Source organism: Gobius niger (genome assembly GCF_951799975.1).
Source record: "Gobius niger genome assembly, chromosome: 6".
Classification (NCBI taxonomy): domain Eukaryota; kingdom Metazoa; phylum Chordata; class Actinopteri; order Gobiiformes; family Gobiidae; genus Gobius; species Gobius niger.
Window position 1 is genome coordinate 28,011,652 of NC_136857.1, and position 19,743 is coordinate 28,031,394.

General features: G+C 45.0%; 2 protein-coding genes across 2 annotated transcripts; both read right to left on the minus strand.

Annotated features, from left to right (window-relative positions):
- Nucleotides 1–3,211: 3,211 nt before the first annotated feature.
- Nucleotides 3,212–19,266, minus strand: LOC306964853 (E3 ubiquitin-protein ligase TRIM21-like; the record flags this gene model as incomplete). The annotated part of the gene is made up of 2 exons (XM_079559022.1): nt 19,188–19,266; nt 3,212–4,857 (listed from the first exon to the last, which is right to left on the minus strand). Exon 2 carries the CDS (start codon nt 4,853–4,855, stop codon nt 3,212–3,214), a length of 1,644 nt encoding a protein of 547 aa, XP_079415148.1. The 5' UTR covers nt 4,856–4,857; nt 19,188–19,266.
- On the minus strand, nt 16,580–18,238 carry LOC306964854 (E3 ubiquitin-protein ligase TRIM21-like; the record flags this gene model as incomplete). The annotated part of the gene is made up of 1 exon (XM_079559023.1): nt 16,580–18,238. The coding sequence occupies one exon, from the start codon at nt 18,236–18,238 to the stop codon at nt 16,580–16,582; it is 1,659 nt and encodes a 552-aa protein (XP_079415149.1).
- Nucleotides 19,267–19,743: the final 477 nt, after the last annotated feature.

The window sequence follows — 19,743 nt, forward strand, 5'->3', positions numbered from 1 at the left end:
GGTAGGTGGGTGGGTGGGTGGATGGATGGATGGATCAGCCTCAAATACAGTATATTGCCAAACATAATGTACTGGCTTGTGACTTTTTGCCTATGTTTTGTCATTTTTGTTAACAGTTGTAAACGCACCTTTACAGGAAAAAACATTTAAAAGAACACCTGTGAAGAAATTATAGATCTTCACAAAATAGATGTGTGTGTGATTGTGCAAACAAAAAACAAAAAACGTCAAAATCACAAAATAATTTGACATCAAGGTTGACAGGTTCAGACAGGCTCAGACTAACAGCAAGGCGGAGGAAAGTGAGAATGAAGAGGTGTGGTTTTGAAAAGTCCTTGTGACAGTGCAGCAGAGGGAGAAGTGGCCGAATAAATAACTCATACAACTATGTGCAAGGGAACAGATAAAGTTACAGCAATAGTGAATGCAATGTCTTTGCATCTCAACATACTGCATCGATACATCCATCATTGTGTAATATTTTTCTAAATATTGATGTAAGATAAAGCACAACTGTATAAAACTTTGATTAACACATGACTTAACCTCTTACCACCCGCCTTAACCGAGCACATTTTCACCAGTTTGGCATTGCTCAAATCTAAAAAAGCGTTGTCAGCAGCAACAAAATCGAGACGGAAAAGTGACAAAATAAGCGATGAAAGTGGTGACAAAAAAGTAACAAAAACACAATTTAAAAAAAAGATGAAAAAGTGACAAAAACGCCACAAAAACCAACAATAAAGTGACAAAAAAGGCGATGAAAAAATCATGAAAAAGTGACCAAAAACACGGCAAAAAATGTGATGAAATAAAGTGACAAAAAAAGCATTAAAAAGCGACACAAACGCAACAATGAAGTGAAAAAAGCGACAAAAGATGAACAATAAAGCGACAAAAAAAGTGATAAAAAGGTGATAGTCAAAAAAGTGACAGAAATGCATCAAAAAAGTAAGAAAAGACCAGACAAAAACATGACAAAACACGACATAAGAGCGACAGAAACATGACAAGAAAACGATTAAAAAGTGACGCCAGCATGGCAACAATGCGAGGAAAGAGAGCGGTTTAGATCAATAGATTTCAAATGAGGCATCACATTGGCCTATAGGCTGTGAGCTCAAGAAGTTTTTAGATTTGGGTAAAGCCAAACTGGAGAAAACAAGCTTGGTTCAGGTGGGGGTTAAGAGGTTGAAAGAAAGTAATGAGTGAGTAGAATTAATTTTAGAGCCCTGGTTACTAATTTTAAGTGAGAGAGTGCACTCTAGTGGCTATTTCTATTCAAAACAGGTGAACAGAAAAAGTTTTCACGGCAGCTGAGAATAACAAACGCCTGACCTTTTTGGAATCGGGGGTCTATAAACCTGGTCTTAATCCTGTGAGGTGTGCCTTTAAAGTGATGTTAGCCTCGTAATCTTACATTTTGGCAACAGTACGACAAAAGAAGGATCAGAGGATAAAGCAAATCTTTACAACATGCTTGGAAATATTACACATTATTTACACAAATAAAACATGTCCCAAAACATGCAACCAAGTCTGAAAAGAATAAAAACACACTAATAATCATCTGTTAACACTTATTTCATCATATTTTAAATATTTTAAAAGCTTTATAAATGATCTTGTAATTATAAACAGTTACACAACATGAACTTTTCATATAAAGCGGCCGAACACACCTTTCACTCAGCATTATTATAACCAACTAACTAGACTACTTTTATTGCCACATGGATCGAGCAGTTGCAGAATGAACAGTCAGAGAGAACCAACTTCATAGAAAGAGATCAGACCCTCGTCATAATCCACAAACACTCCCACCTTCATGGAGAAGAACTCATGGGGAGAACAGCTGATGGTTCTTCTTTTGTTTCATACTCATCACCGCTCATATGAAGTAACCAGTGTCCATTCTGAAGAGTTTGAGTGTTTCTCTCTTGTCTGTTCACTGACTCTTTGGCCATTCCTAAGTCCATTCAGTCTTACCTTTGACCTGAACCTCAAAATAAACCGTTCCAGATGAGATCTTTTGCTTTCGGAGAACACAGAGCCATTAAGAAAATCTCTCAGTGCTGTCTGATTATCCTGCATAATTTCTATTGTGTTTTGTTTGGAAATAAACTTTTCACTTTCTTTAATGCTTTATCTGTCCTTTTGCATTAACAGGAATAAGAGTTTTTACCAAGTGCTTTTTTTTAACTCTTCCTTGAATCACTATGTTGGATACTCAACTCGGATTTTGGGCAAACTGCCTTTGACGTTAGACAAGCACAAGCCCATAATAAATATATGAAGGAAAGTTTCTATAAGTAAACACCTATTACTTTCTTTCCTGGTGAAATTGATCCATTCAGAAACAATCCTAAAAACCTCACACTTGAACATGTCTCCTCATTATCAGGTCCTAACGTTACAGACAGCACTGACATTAAACACTAATACCATTACACTCTGATAACAGTCACAAAGAACTGAAGGTTTTCTTCATGAAGCTTTATTTCTTTCTTTGTTAAAAAGCAAAGAAAAACACATAGGTAAGAAAGATTACAGGATCAAACATTTTACATTAAGGCAGAGTTTTGTTTTTTTAAGCATTTTTTTGGTTCTTCTTTCGTTTATCTATGAGGCAAGTCTTTAACTCTTACTTGATTTGTAATGTATGAAATAATCTTGATATTGCACCATGAGCCCACAATTGTTCCACTTTTTAAAGAACCCATTGGCAATAATCTATTATCATTCTGCATGCTTTATCATACACACACAAAATAGGAATTGTTCACATTTATAAACAAAAATGTAACACCATAGAAGTCCAAATGTGCTGCCTGCCCAACTAATGGAACAAAATACACAGTGGTTATGGTTAGGTTTTACATACCACATAAAAAATACAAAACAAACTTCTATAATATTATATGCAATTGCTCTTGAACTACTAATAAATGGGTCTGTAAACCTTTTGGATCGAAAGAAAAGATTCTCCCCAAAAAAACTCAATTATCAATTTAAAGAGACATAACCAATTCTAATGATATGTAAACATTGGTTGAATTCAGGCCCAAATATGAGAACAGGCACCAGATGAGACGTGGACAAAAGAATCTCTGAACCAGGACCTTTCACTTTGTCAAAGATTTGTAAGAGCAGGACTAAAGAGCTTCATGTGAATCTAAAACTACAGATCCGGTCCTAGAAGTAACTAGAATTACTTGACAACAGGTGTAAGTACAAGAGGAACAGAGTTTGTGCCATCATCATTGTCACATGGATTTAACAGCAGCAAAATGTTCTCTGTGAAACAACAGTCAGTAAAAGAGTACATAAGAACTTTTTTGCCAACATTGTAGAAAGAGATCAGACCCTCGTCATAATCCACAAACACTCCCACCTTCTCTGGAGTAGACCTCATGGGGAGAATAACTGGGGGCTCTTCTTTTGCTTTATACACATCATTTCCCATATAAATTAACCAGTGTCCATTCTGAGGAGTTTGAGTGTTTTCCTCTTTCCTGTCCACTGACTCTTCAGCCACTCCTAATTCCCAACCAGTCTTTCCTTTAACCTGAACCTCAAAATAAAACCTTCCTGATGAGAACTTTTGTTTTCCCATCACACATAAGAAAGAAGAAAACCTCTTAGTGTTTTCTGGCAGGTTCTTTTCATGGTCACTGTCATGAACCTGTTTGACATCTTTGGACAGGACTAAGTGTGGATGTGCTGTGTCTGGATCTAGAGTCACTTCCACTGCAAACTCTTTTACTTTTTTAAGTCCAGCCTTGTAGATATGCTCCATCTGAGGATAAAGATTCCTCTCCAGCTCCGACACAGCCTTGGCCACTCTGCCCTCATACGATGGGGCCATGACAGTCTCCTCTGTCCAGTCTTTGAGCGCTGGAGCAGGTTTGGTTGAAGTGAAGGTTTGTACAAACTGCAGGTGGTCTCCAGAGCTCCACAGCCGCTCCATCTCAGCTTCTCTCTGCTCCAGCGCAGAGATCTCTGTCTGGATCTTCTCTATCAGCTGTGCTGCCTCCTCCTCGCTCTTCCTGTGCTTCTCTTCAATGCTCTGTTTGAAAGAGTCCAGACTTTGTTGAACACACTCCATCAAAGTGTTGAAGACTCTGATGCCGTCTTGTATTTCTGAGTCTGCGTTTTTCTGACTGAGCTCCACTGAGCCTCGGATCTCCTCGATTTTCAGAAGCCTTTGTTTAATCTGCTCTTTCACTTCAGCCTGCTGAGCCTCACACTCCTTCTTTATGGAGACAGTATTATGACTCTGATCCTCTACATAACTGCACTCCAGACACAGGAAGTGTGAGTGGTCTCTGCAGAAGAGCTGAAGGGGCCAGTTGTGTTCAGGGCAGATGTGCTTCTCCAGGTTGGGCAGCGCCTCGATCAGCTGGTGCCTCCTCAGACGGGGGTTGGTGAGGTGGGGCTGGAGGTGGCTCTGACAGTAGGAGAACAGACACACCAGGCAGGACTTCAGGGCTCGGAGCCTGGGCTCAGGGCAGAGGTCACAGTCCACCTCTACAGACACTTCACAGTCCACTACTGGGGCAGACGGCTGAGGCTCAGAGATCTCCTTCTCAGTGTCTAAATCTTCATCTTCAGGTGTGACTTTGAGCTGAGAGACCATCTCAGCCAGAACAGTGTTGACTTTCAAGTGTGGTGTTGAGCTTAGGTCCTGTTTGCAGAGTGGGCAGGTGATGCGGTCACTGCTGTCCCAGTGCAGGTTGATGCAGGCGCTGCAGAAGCTGTGTCCACACGGTGTAGTGACTGGAGCAGAGAACACCTCCAGACAGATGGAGCACAGGAGCTGCTCTTCAGAGAGTGTACAGCTCACAGCGGCCATCGCTAAAACAGGAGAGAAAACTAGATTCAGTCTCAATGCTCAATCACTGAAAACCTCAAGTCGCTCACTGCCATTTTTGTCACGTCAGCTGACAACAGTTTTGGTCATCCAAGCAAAATTGTTCTAGCGTCTGGCAGTATAAGTGAGTGGATACAACTTGTCAGTGTTCAAAAGTCCAAGTTTCTTCCAATACTTAAGTGTTTCTTTCTAGTTCAAGTCAAATTTATTACATTTTTTTCTCCCTGACTCTTCAACTTGACCTACTCATATTTCACACTACAGGAGGAACCTACGTAATACAATTGCAAGGATCACAAAGACACACTGTATGGTATGTGGCTCATCCTGAATTATGTAACACATATTTAAAAAAGCAACATTTACACAATTATACCAGACTAGTATCTTAAAATAAAAATGGTCACATCTCACTTGGAAGTGGATTTATCAGTTGTAACACTCTCATGTCTATGCCAAAGGGATCCAAGTTTGTCCATGTGAGTAAATCTATTCTATCATTACAGCTTTTAGAATTGACAACATACACATGACTTTCTTATTTCACAATCCAAATGTATCATTTAACCCACCTGAGACTTTTGTTTGACTTTACAGATGTAGAATAGTAGTAGATTTGCTCCCTCTCTCCAGACACAGCTGCCTTCTCTCTGATAGTTTCGTTTCTTGTGAGGTTTGTGCTGCTCATGTTGCTCCGCCTCTAAATCCCTTCCTGGTTCATATCAGGAGTAGCTCTACACCGGTCAGGGCAGTGAAACAGTCATTCTCACACACTGAACAACATCATGGATTAACTTTCAGTTTAAATACAGTTTTACTCTATTCTCTTTATTGACACACTCTTGTGAACACATTATTCACAGTGAGCACACGATGCAAAAAGTGTGGGATGTCGATCTATATTTCCACAGGTATTTTAATGTAATAAACACAACTTTATTGACATGTTAAAGCCTTTACTCTAACAAAGATGACAATAGAAAATACTACACACTTTTTCAAAGTCCACTGAACAAAGACACCATGCAGGGGGATATAATACACAATGACTTTTACACTCAAATAGTCACTCAATTATTCCTTCTTACATTGGCTAAATATTCCTCATCTCAACAAGTTCCGAGCAGTTCAGTCAAGTGGTTCCAAGGCAAAACTACAATTTAACAACATACATGGACGTGTGTTTATACGGAAACTCATTGCTGCCAGTGTGAGTGAAACATTTTTGACTGCGCTTTCTCGTTCGAACGTGTTGCCAATGTCGTTCTGTTTCGTATGGGCTTCGACCTCTACGGGCTTCGCTATTGGTTATAACCCGAGGCATCGCCTCGCGCCTGAGAGATTAAAACATCTACTCGCTCCAATCATACCAAGGTGATGGCACACCCACCTGGGGTATATAAACCCCCTCTGCCCACCGCTCATCTCCTTTTTTAACTCAGCGTTTGAGAGAGCTAGTTCTTATCAGAACTCACTTCTACGAGCACGTTCTTCTCAGAACGATACTTCTACTTACTTTCAGGATCTTCTTGCCGCTTCTCCGCTCGAAGATGTCTTCACCTGCCGGTGTCGAGCTCCGCAGATGCGGCAAGTGTCCCTCCATCCTCCTCCCTGAAGACCAGCACGAGCTGTGCTTCCGCTGCCTCGGTTGGCGCCATACAGCGGAGGATACTGACTGCCGGGCGTGCTTGGCGCTCTCCAGGGAAGAGCGCGAAAGCTGCCGCGGCTTCATGAGTCCAGATTCACCGGGACGGCCAGCTCAGGACGCTGTGCCGTCGGATCAGGATCTGATGCCTCCAACAGGTCCCAGGAGGAAGGATTGGAGTGAGTACGATGAGGAAGATGATCGCCGTTGTTATGAGGAAGACGCTAACTCCATCTTCTCCGAGACGCCGTCAGAGGTTCAGGGGGATCGTTATCCTTTGGATTATCTCCCTGCGCTGTTTGCGTCTGCCGCGGACCGTATGGAGATTCCTCTGCCCCCGTCTCAGTCTGCTGCTCCGTTAGAGGATTTCACGGAAGGCTTGGCTAGTCGTTCCCGCCGAAAACCTCGCCCTGTCGTGATGTGCCCTGCTATGCCGCCTATCATGCACTTTGCTCCGCGCGAATGGGTTCATCCGCTCGCGGCGAAACATCCTGCGCCGGGGTACGGGCCGTATTCCACGGTGCAGGATTGGATGTGGTGGTCCGGGGTCCCGCCGATTGAGGACGGGGTCAGGATGTCCCTCCTTCCGTCCTCATCCCCTTGGCTGGGCGGTAAATCGTTGCTTCCCTCTGACAAGGACAAGCTAACGATGGCTGTTTTGGACCGCTGCTATGCTAACGCCGCTCAGGTAGTGGCGTTAGCTAGCAACATGGCTTTTCTGGCAGGCTCGCTAGATACGCTCGTCCACGGGCGCACTGAGCTGGCCCTGGAGGAGCTTGAGGAGGTACAGACTACGGTGGCGGCCTTCCTCCGCATGTCCCAGGCTTTCGCCATTGAGGGTGGCCGGTCAATGACATCGGCTCAGGTGGGATCTCGTCATTTGTGGCTGGGGCTTTCCTCGTTGAAGGAGCAGGATAAGCGTCAGCTACTGGATCTCCCGGTTTCCACGTCCTCGCTGTTTGGACCTGACATCCAGGCGATGGTCGAGCGTCTCGATGCGGCTTCCAAGACTTCCCAGCAGCTGGGGCCTCATCTCCGTCCCCAGTGGGACCGCCAGCGCGCTGAACAACGGCGGAGGTCTCAACGGCGCGAGCGCCGCTTTCAGCCTCCATCCCCTCCGCGGAGACGCAACACTCCGGGCTCATCCCAGACGACTCATGCGCGCTCTCCAAGGCGGGACCAGCGGAGGGACCGTGGACCTGGACCAGCGCGTGGACGTCCGGGCGCTGTCCCCAAGGGGGAGAAGCAGGGGCGGTTTTCTTTCAATAAAGGCCATGCTTCGGCCCGTTACATTGTAAAAGGAGCATGCTTCGCCTCTTATTCACAGCGGAGACGCGCTGAGAGCGTCTACTGCTTGTACGTCTTCTACACCTTTTGCTGCGTTTCGCAGCGCGCCACGGAAACGTATTCTCCTACCAGACCGTACGGAGGATGCGTCACGGCGGCCGGTACCTGTGACCCATCCGCGGGGCGGCGGTGCGGCCTCGGTCAAAGAGTATAGCGCTTCGCAGTCTGAGGCTGCCTCTAAACCCCCTATTGGCAATAGGCGGGACGGCTCCCGGGCTGTGCAGGGAGATGAGACGGGTCAGTCTAAGAGGCTTAGGTCTTCTTTAGGCTGCACGCTGTCCTTGTCCGCAGCAGCGCCGTTGTCCGGGGACCCGGGTTTGGGACCCCCGCGGCCCTTTTCAGCGGGGCCCCCCGCGTCCTCCCCCACAGGCCGGGGTGGAGGTGTCCGCTCGAAGACCGCCGCCTTTCAACAGGATCCTCAGGACGAGGCTCCAGGGTCAGGCGGAGGCCGCGGTCATCGAAGAAGAAATAGCCTCGCTGCTGCGGCGCGGGGCTATAGCAGAGCCGCTTCGTCGTCAGGGTTCGTCGAGTTCTAACATACATCGACGACTGGCTCATCCTGGCCTCCTCTCGGCAGGAGGCGCAGACTCACACAATGGCCCTGTTGGAACACATCTCTCGACTGGGCTTTGTGATCAACCTGGAGAAGAATGTGCTGTACCCCATCCAGCGTGTGACATATCTAGGCCTACAGCTGGACTCCAGGAGCATGCGCGCCTCCCTCTCGGCCGGGAGGATGGAGGCGCTGTGGACGCTGGGGAGGGCGGTCTTGGACGGGCTACGGATACCGTCCCAGTCCATTCGCTCCCTACTAGGCATGATGGCTGCCGCTCACCCTGTGGTTCAGTTGGGTCTACTCCACATGAGGGGCCTTCAGCGGTGGTTTGGTCGCCTCAGGCTGCACCCAGTGCGGGACAGGAGGAAAGTTGTGGTAGTCCCTCCGTCCGCGCGGAACGATGTGGAATACTGGCTGGCTCCAGATCGTCTCCTCCAGGGGGTTCGGCTGGGGTGCGTTCCTCATTACACAGAGGTGTTCACGGACGCGTCTCTGACCGGTTGGGGCGGAGTGCTTGGACGGTGCTCCACCGGAGGAACGTGGGAGTCACCTTTGGGGCATATCAATCTCTTGGAGATGGAGGCTGTGCCAAGGGTGCTCCTGCATTTCTCCAGTCAACTGGCGGGCCACCATATCATGGTGCGGTCGGACAACACCACTGTAGTGGCCTACCTGAACAGGCAGGGGGGGACCAGGTCTCCCACCCTGCACAGGAAAGCGGCGGAGGTTCTCTTGTGGGCGGGCTCGCACCTGTCCTCACTGAGAGCCCATCACATTCCCGGCCTGCTCAATGTGGGCGCGGACGTCATGTCCAGGGGAGGCCCACTGCGCGATGAGTGGAGCCTAGCCCCAGAGGTCGCAACGAAGGTCCGGCGCCGGTTCGGAGAACAAGTGGCCGACCTTTTCGCCAGTGCAGAGAACGCACAGTGCCCACTTTGGTTCTCGCTCAGGTGGGCAGACGCCCCTCCACTCGGGGTGGACGCCTTGGCCCATCGGCCGTGGCCCACGGGCCTCTTGTATGCGTTTCCGCCGGTTCGCTTCATGCCTCCTCTGCTGCACAGGGTGAGGACGGAGGGGTTGGTCATTCTGATTGTGGCCCCAGACAGTCCGAGCGCCAGGTGGTACCCGGACCTGATGGGGATGGTGGTGGACGGCCCCTGGCCTCTACCGGACAGAGTGGACACGTTAATTCAGGCGGAGGGGGCTCTGCACTCCCGCCCAGTGTTGGGACACAGGCTCTTGGTTTGGAAGCTGAGAGGGGGAAGTTGTTGTGTTTAGGCCTTCCCCTGAATGGTGGCCACCATTCAGGGTGCGCGTGCGCCGTCCACAACACGAGCATACAGCACTCGCTGGCGGCTCTTCGAGGAATGGTGTTCAGAAAGGGCACTTGATCCCACTTCTTGCCCAATACGGCCAGTATTGGAATTCTTACAGTTCCTCTTGGATAGAGGGCGGGCTGTCGCCACTCTGGGGGTGTTTGCGGCAGCCATTACAACCGGCCACGTGGGGTTTGGCCACCTCACGGCAAGGAGCCATCCCCTGGTTAAGCGTTTTTTGCGCGGTGCACGGAGGCTGAGACTGCCCGTGCGGTGTACTTCGCCCTCATGGGACCTTCAGGTGGTTTTGGAGGGTTTGTCTAGCCCTCCTTTTGAGCCCCTGGACGGGTCAGACCTTAGTTGTCTATCCTTTAAGACGGCGCTTCTCTTGGCTCTGGTCTCTGCCAAGAGGGCGGGGGACCTGACTGCGTTGTCGGTGCATCCTTCCTGCATGTCCTTCAGTGAGGATGGGGGCCTGCTGGAGATGTGGCCTAATCCGGCTTTTCAGCCCAAGATCGTCACTTCTTCCTTCAGGTCTAGGGTTATCAGGATTAGACCCTTCTCCCCCCCCGACATACGTCTGTGGAGGATGAGAGGCGACACCTGCTGTGCCCGATTCGGGCCCTGCGTTGCTATTTGGACCGCTCAGCGACGTTCAGGCGATCGGACCAGCTATTTGTGGGTTTTGGAGCCAAGTGCAAGGGTGCCCCACTTTCCACCCAACGGTTGGCTCATTGGGTCTGTCATGCCATTCGTATGGCATACATGGCTCGAGGCCATCCTGTTCCTAGGGGCGTCAGGGTCCACTCTACACGAGGGATGGCTGCCTCTACGGCGTTGTTCAGAGGGGTGTCGGTAGAGGATGTTTGCCTGGCGGCTTCTTGGTCATCCTCGTCAACCTTCGCCAGCTCGTACTTAATGGACGGCGCTTCTAGGTCGCTCGCTCATTCGGTTTTGAGCGGCGGCCGTGTTTAGTTTGTATTTCGCTGCCCAGTGCAGGTGCTCTTGGGAGAGGCTGCCTGTTGGGCATAGAGGTGCGGGCCTTCTTGGGAGAGGCGGCCTGCGCACCTTCACCTTCTTCTTGTCGGTTGTGAGTACGTGTGTGCTCTTGGGAGAGGCGGCCGTTATGCTTCCTTCTATATACACTGCGTTCCAAATTATTATGCAAATGACATTTTTCTAAGATTTTCTAAATTGTCAACTCAAATGAGAGTCAGCATCATTTTTAAGTCTTTACCTGGTAGAGGATCATTTAAATGTGGTGGAAAAAATTTCCTAGTGATAACAGTATTTTTTTCTAAAATAAATATAGTAAAAACCTCAAAATCCACTGTTCCAAGTTATTATGCAACTTTCAATACATTTTAAAGCTTGTAATTAACTGAAAATGGTCATTTGTTGTATTTGTAGCATTAGGAGGTCATATTTACTGAAATCAAAAGCTATTTCAATCAAAAAAATATTAACAGGTCAAGTTATATTTTAACATTGGAGCCCTTGTGTGATAGCAGCTTCAAAATTCTTAAATCCCTTAAAATTGTAAGTTTTTGGACAGTTTCTGCTTGGATTTCTTTGCAGGATGTTAGAATAGTCTCCCAGAGCTGCCGTTTGGATGAAACTGCCTCCCACCCTCATAGAAGTTTTTTTTTGTTGAGGCTCCAAAGGTTCTCAATAGGGTTGAGGTCAGGGGAGGAGGGGGTCCACATCATGAGTTTCTCTCCTTTTATGCCCATAGCAGCCAGTGATGCAGAGGTATTCTTTACAGCAGGACATGGTGCGTTGTCATGTATGAAGAGGATTTTGTTCGGGAAAGCACGGCTCTTCTTTTTGTAGCATTGAAGACAGTGGTCAGTCAGAAACTCCACATATTTTTCAAAGGTCATTTTCACACCTTCAGGGAGCCTAAAAGGGCCTAATGGGGCCGACCAGCTCTCTCACCATGATTCTGGCCCAAAACATGACTCAGCTACCTCTTTACTGACGTCACAGCCTTGTTGGGACATTGTGGTCATTCACCAACCATTCACTATTCCATTGAGTTGACCATCCAGGGCTACACGGCGCTCATCAGTGAACAAGACTGTTTGAAAATGAGTCCTCATGTATTTTTGAGCCACTGCAGCCGTTTCTGTTCATCAGCATTCAATTAACAGTTTAGGGGAGGCCCGGACAGAAGGTTTAAGCACAACTGCAGCCTCTGGAGGGTCCTACACCTTGATGTTTGGGGGACTCCAGAGGCACCAGCAGCTTCAAATACCTGTCTGCTGCTTTGTGGCATCTGTTCTCCTAATCTGATGTGTTGGTCTCGCAGAAACCGTCCATATTGTGCCTTTATCTGTACAAACCGGAGTGTGCTCTGAATCATCCACAAATCTCTTATCAGTACAATGATTACACTTAATCTTTCATGAAATATCGAAGGATTTCATACCTAGACCAAGGCATTCAACTATTTCATGCTTTTCATCAGCAGAGAGACCCTTTTTCTTTCCCATATTGCTTGAAAATGATGATCTGCTTAATAAAGTGGAACACCCTTTTTCAGTACTTTTTCCCTTAACTGGGCTTAACCTGAAAACTAATCATCCCAGGTCTCTGAGATTAATGTCAGTGATTCATAGAGCCCCAAGACACGATACCATCCATGAGTTTCATTATTATTGTTTTTTTTTTTTAACCTTTTTGACACAAAAATCCAATTTGCATAATAATTTGGAACGCAGTGTATAGGGCTTTAGGTGCCTTGGTGCTCTGGAGGAGCAGCTCGAGGCCCTTGCTCTTATTGCCCATGGGTGCGTCTAGTTAGTGACACTGACTTCATGACGTTGTCCTGGGTGCGCTCCAATCATGGGCCATTTGTGCCTGCTGGGAGTACATTCATCCCTACGACCTTCGCGCAGGTTTTTAACCAATAGCAAAGCCCGTAGAGGGCGAAGCCCATACGAAACAGAAATGACAGTTACTAAACGTAACTATAGTTCTGTGAGTATGGGCGTAGCCCTCTACCTGCACGCCCAGCAGGCCCATCCTGTCTCCTATGGCTGAGTTTCAAAGGAGATGAGCGGTGGGCAGAGGGGGTTTATATACCCCAGGTGGGTGTGCCATCACCTTGGTATGATTGGAGCGAGTAGATGTTTTAATCTCTCAGGCGCGAGGCGATGCCTCGGGTTATAACCAATAGCGAAGCCCGTAGAGGGCTACGCCCATACTCACAGAACTATAGTTACGTTTAGTAACTGTCATTTCTAAGGAGTTGCCAATGTCGTTTTAACGAGTTGCCTAAGTCGTGTGAACGACTTTTTAAGCCCAACGCAGACGCCTGACGGTGCGGCAAAAGAGCCGCCTCGTGTGATCCAGACGCGGTGCCGCGGGGTAAACACATAGGCCTACGTTTTTGACCTGCTGCAGAGGCACAGACGGGTCTCGGCTGTAACAAACAGGCAGACCGCCGTACACTTTGTTTAAGGGGATGATGGAAGCAGCGGAGACAGAACCATCATCAGGGCTCTGGTGGAGCATGTTAAACTCGCCAGCCCACTATTAACCTGCAAAAGAGAGCCACGTTTTCTCTCTCTCTCTCTCGCAACACGGACATACGTGTCTTATTTTATTAATAAAATGGGCATAAATGTATGAATTACGCGTTTAAAGCACTACATGGTTTGAGGAAAAGCCTCTGAACTGAAGTGCCCTGACGCGCCGCCTGTGTCGAAATGGACGCGTCCCAGATAGCAAAAGGACATTGTTTTAACATTGATTTAGGGTCAGATGGTTGACTTTTGGTTGAGGTTGAAAAAATTATGTTGATTCAATGCTTTATTACGGGTAATAAATAGATAATTTAAAAGATAATGTTGAATCAACAGTGTTTTACAGGTATACATTCAACCCTTGAAAGTATAACGTTGAATCAATACTATTTTACAGATATATATTCAACCATTGAAAGCATAACGTTGAAACAATGCTATTTTACTAATGTAAATTCAACCATTGAAAGTGTAACGTTGAATCAATATTGAGAATTCATTTTATTTATTATTTATTTTATTTATTTTATTTTCGGTTATTGAAATATTAACTATGAATCAATGTTGTTTCAACGTATGGGGTGAAAAGCCCGGGAAATTTCAACTAATTTCCCGAGCGCTCTCCTGGCTTCTTCTCACATTTTCGCATCTCGGCACGACACAGAAGAGACGGAGAAAGACAAAACTGGTAAGTGCTCAGACATTTTTAAACTTTAATTGTCATTTTGGTTGTTTAAAGTAAACTAAATGGCCACTGTTTGCTATAGGCTATTTATTTGTCATTTGTTTATCATAAACTGATGTGTATGCCAAGCTAACGTTACTAGCCTATAACTGTTTGCCACTAAAGAAAGCTTACATGTTCCTCGCATCCCAGAAACATAACAAGACATGATTAATGATTAATTTACAATCCCATAATTAATTTACCTTTAATAATACCAATAGTAAGCCAATAAATCTGTTTGATCTGCCCCCACAATGTTGCCGTTGGTTTCGTTTGGATTCAGTTGGTCATTTTATGTAGGCTAACTGTAGGATTGTGAAGCTCTTTGACTTGTGAATGAACTGTTCTACACAAATAATACATTTGCCTTTAGTCAAGACTATAACTTTTCCGACGGTTTAATGGGTGAATCATTACTTTCGTGGGGCTGACCTGGTTCAGAGTAACACGGAAAAATACATAAATAAAATGATTCCTAATGGTTTAGTTGCTCCAATTATTTTATCATGGTTTCCCCATCAACCATGATTACTAAATACTACCTTTTTTTTTTTTATAGGTGCAGCTGCTGAGAAAAGCTCCCAGGAACCAAATAACTTGTCAAAAGGTAATCAACATCTGCATCTGCTCGACCTTCTCCCATTTTCATCTGATGCTGTTTCCCAGTGGAACTAAACACAAACTTACTTTTGCCCACTGTTCCTATAGTCCATATTTTGCCATTTTATCAACTGTAATTTGCACTTGTGTCTGAACACTTGGATTTTATATTTTTGGATGGTTATAATTAATACTATAAAAAATGTTTTATAGATTAACATGTTTTGCTGCAAAAGGAATAAAGTTATTCTTTTCCATTCAAATTTATGACTGAATATTGATTGCAACAACTGTTACATGTTTACAGCCACACTACAATTACCTGGATATAGCCTTCATTATGATGGTTATCTTGTCAACAATGCACAAAAATCAAACATTCTTTACTCAGTGCTGTGGAGACGACTGTTTTATACTTTAACTTACCCCAATAGATCACCTTTTCGAAAAATGAATATTAAGTAATGAGTGTATCATTTTATCTGGTGTTATTTGGTCACAAACTCGATCTCCTGCCCGTCCTCCATGTCTCATGCTCTCCTGCTCCAAATGCTTTTTGTTTGTTTGATTTAATTTACCGTACATTCTTCATCTTCTGGTTGTGGGTCAAACTATATTTATTTATGGAAGCAAAGGCTGAAAAAGTTTTGGGCTTTGTCTAGTAAATTGCAAATGCTGTAAACCTACGCTGTAATATCTGTCTTGGACGACAGGAGGCGCTGTCATGGCACCAAACTAACATGCGCTGTAAAGTTTCGTAATGTTATACCGTGGTAACCTTCAATAAAGTGGTGATTTTGAGTACTATGTGGATGCATAATGTACACAAACAGGAGGGAGTAGATTGTATGCCTCAAATTCATAGATTGGACTGGTTTTGCCTGTGGAAATGACTCAACATGACTGCGGTGAATGCTGTTTATGGGCTGATTCAGGTAGTAGCGCGGTAAGTAGCTCCAATAATCAAAATATAATTTAAAAAGGGTTGAATATAGGTATATTTCAATAGTTTAATCAATGTTGAATCCATGTTTAAAAAACGTTTGAATTTCGACATCTATTCAACTCCTAATCGATGTTATTTGCATGACATTGATTCCATGTCAGAAAAGATCAAAAATCAACGTTGTTTTCAACATCTATCATATCGAGCGCTTTCAATCGCAGTTCAACGTCATTTTTCAACATCTATTCAATCACAGGGCATAACACTATTTCAATGTTGAAACAATGTCCTTTTGCTATCTGACACGTGTCAGATGATGTGCCGCTGCGCTCTGGTGTGCGCTGGGCTTTTGGCAACTTGTTAAAACGACATTGGCGATATGTTTGAACGAGTTGTCATCTACGTTGGAACAAGTTGGCAATACGTGGGAACTACTTGGTATTACGTTCGAACGAGAAAGCGCAGTCAAAAATGTTTCAATCACAATGGGAGCTCAGAGTTTCCGTATGTTTTAAGTTACAGCGCAGTCCATAACACGGGGGAGGGCAGTAAATCGTTGAGCATGAAGGAGATCAAAAATACACCTGTTTGTCTCAATACATGAATTTAATTTACATATGGGGTTTTCATTTCCAACACCATAGAAGTCCAAATGTGTTGCCTGCACAACAAAAGGAACAAAATACACGGTGGTTATGGTTAGGTTTCACATACCACATAAAAAATACAAAACAAACTTCTATAATATTATATGCAATTGCTCTTGAACTACTAATAAATGGGTTTGTAAACCTTTTGGATCCAAAGAAAAGATTCTTCCCAAACAAACTCAATTATCAATTTTAAGAGACATAACCAATTGTAATTATATGTAAACATTGGTTGAATTCAGGCCATAATGAGAACTGGCACGAGATGAGACTGAGACAAAAGAATCTCTGAACCAGGACCTTTCACTTTGTCAAAGATTTGTAAGAGCAGGACTAAAGAGATTCATGTGAATCTAAAACTACAGATCCTGTTCTAGAAGTAACTAGAATTACTTGACAACAGGTGTAAGTACAAGAGGAGCAGAGTTTGTGCCATCGTCATTGCCACATGGATTTAACAGCGGCAGAATGTTCTCTGTGAAACAACAGTCAGTAAAAGAGTAGATCAGATTTGTTTTGCCGACGTCATAGAAAGAGATCAGACCCTCGTTGTAATCTACAAACACTCCCACCTTCTCTGGAGTAGACATCATGGGGAAGGTAACCGTGGGCTCTTCTCTTGTTTTATACACAACACCGCTCAAATAAATTAACCAGTGTTGTCCATTCTGAGGAGTTTGAGTGTTTTCCTCTTTCCTGTCCACTGACTCTTTGGCCAAACCTAACACCCATCCAGTCTTTCCTTTGACCTGAACCTCAAAATAAAACTTTCCTGATGAGAACTTTTGTTTTCCCAACACACATAAGAAAGAAGAAAACCTCTTAGTGTTTTCTGGCAGGTTCTTTTCATGGTCACTGTAATGAACCTGCTTGAGATCTTTAGACAGGACTAAGTTTGCCTGTGCTGTGTCTGGATCTAGAGTCACTTCCACTGCAAACTCTTTTACTTTTTTAAGTCCAGCCTTGTAGATCTGCTCCATCTGAGGATAAAGATTCCTCTCCAGCTCCGACACAGCCTTGGCCACTCTGCCCTCATACGATGGGGCCCTGACAGTCTCCTCTGTCCAGTCTTTGAGCGCTGGAGCAGGTTTGGTTGAAGTGAAGGTTTGTATAAACTGCAGGTGGTCTCCAGAGCTCCACAGCCGCTCCATCTCAGCTTCTCTCTGCTCCAGCGCAGAGATCTCTGTCTGGATCTTTTCTATCAGCTGTGCTCCCTCCTCCTCGCTCTTCCTGTGCTTCTCTTCAATGCTCCGTTTGAAAGAGTCCAGACTTTGTTGAACACACTCCATCAAAGTGTTGAAGACTCTGATGCCGTCTTGTATTTCTGAGTCTGCGTTTTTCTGACTGAGCTCCACTGAGCCTCGGATCTCCTCGATTTTCAGAAGCCTTTGTTTAATCTGCTCTTTCACTACAGCCTGCTGAGCCTCACACTCCTTCTTTACGTGGACAGTATTATGACTTTGATCCTTTAAATAACTGCACTCCAGACACAGGAAGTGTGAGTGGTCTCTGCAGAAGAGCTGAAGTGGCCAGTCGTGTTGAGGACAGATGTGCTTCTCCAGGTTGGGCAGCGCCTCGATCAGCTGGTGCCTCCTCAGACGGGGGTTGGTGAGGTGGGGCTGGAGGTGGCTCTGACAGTAGGAGAACAGACACACCAGGCAGGACTTCAGGGCTCGAAGTTTGGGCTCAGGGCAGAGGTCACAGTCCACCTCTACTGGAGCAGACACTTCACAGTCCACTACTGGAGCCGACGACTGGAGCTCAGAGATCTCCTTCTCAGTGTCTAAATCTTCATCTTCAGGTGTGACTTTGAACTGAGAGACCATCTCAGCCAGAACAGTGTTGACTTTTAAGTGCGGTGTTGAGCTTAGGTCCTGTTTGCAGAGTGGGCAGGTGATGCTGTCACTGCTGTCCCAGTGCAGGTTGATGCAGGCGCTGCAGAAGCTGTGTCCACACGGTGTAGTGACTGGAGCAGAGAAAACCTCCAGACAGATGGAGCACAGGAGCTGCTCTTCAGAGAGTGTACAGCTCACAGCGGCAGCGGCCATCGCTATAATAGGAGAGAGAGAACTTGGTTTAGCCTCAAGTTTAACCTTCCTAAAAACCTCAAGTCGCTCACTGCCATTTTTGTCACGTCAGCTGACAACAGCTTTGGTCATCCAAGCAAAATTGTTCTAGCGTCTGGCAGTATAAGTGAGTGGATACAACTTGTCAGTGTTCAAAAGTCCAAGTTTCTTCTGATACTTAAGTGTTTTCTTTCTAGTTCAAGTCAAATTTATTCAAATCTTTTCTCCCTGACCCCAACTTGACCCACTCATATTTCACACTACAGAACCTACGTAATACAATTGCAAGGATCACAAAGACACACTGTATGGTATGTGGCTCATCTTGAATTATGTAACACATATTTAAAAAGGCAACATTTACACAATTATACCAGACTAGTATCTTAAAGGTACACTGCGTAGCATTTTGGGCTATACTGTTGCCATCAATACAAACATGCTCCTAATGACCATCTCAACACAGAAAATGCTTTTACTGCAGCGGGTAATCAAATAATGGATTTGGATGAGGACCCAACCTGTTTGAATCTCAAATTCTGCTGGTTTTAGTCATATCTCCATGGAGACGAGCTGGAGACGTACCCACTCCAGGTAAAGTTACAGTCATGTCTTTGGATAGGTGAGCCGCTCACAGCAAAGGCTCATGTTTGTTTGTACATTTATGAGGTATTCTTCATATCTGTCATAAAATAAATGGATGTATTTCAATCTTATTTATTGGGTAAAATTCTACGCGGTGTGGCTTTAAAATAAAAATGGTCACATCTCACTTGGAAGTGGATTTATCAGTTCTAACACTCTCATGTCTATGCCAAAGGGATCCAAGTTTGTCCATGTGAGTAAATCTAATCTATCACTACAGCTTTTAGAATTGACAACATACACATGACTTTCTTATTTCACAATCCAAATGTATCATTTAACTCACCAGAGACTTTAGTTTGACTTTACAGATGTAGAAAAGTAGTAGATTTGCTCCCTCTCTCCAGACACAGCTGCCTTCTCTCTGATAGTTTCGTTTCTTGTGAGGTTTGTGCTGCTCATGTTGCTCCGCCTCTAAATCCCTTCCTGGTTCATATCAGGAGTAGCTCTACACCGGTCAGGGCAGTGAAACAGTCATTCTCACACACTGAACAACATCATGGATTAACTTTCAATTTAAATACAGTTTTACTCTATTCTCTTTATTGACACACTCTTTTGAACACATTATTCACAGTGAGCACACGATGCAAACAGTGTGGGCTATATACAGTATCTATATTTCCACAGGTATTTTAATGTAATAAACACAACTTTATTGACATGTTGAGGCCTTTACTCTTCTTTCAAAACAACATTTTTACAGAATCTGAAACACAATGATCTACTCTTGAAACAAAGAGGACTATGGTAAAATAGTCAAAGTCCACTGAACTAAGGGGGATATATGTACACACAATGACTTTTGCACTCAAATAGTAACTCATTTATTCCTTCTTGAG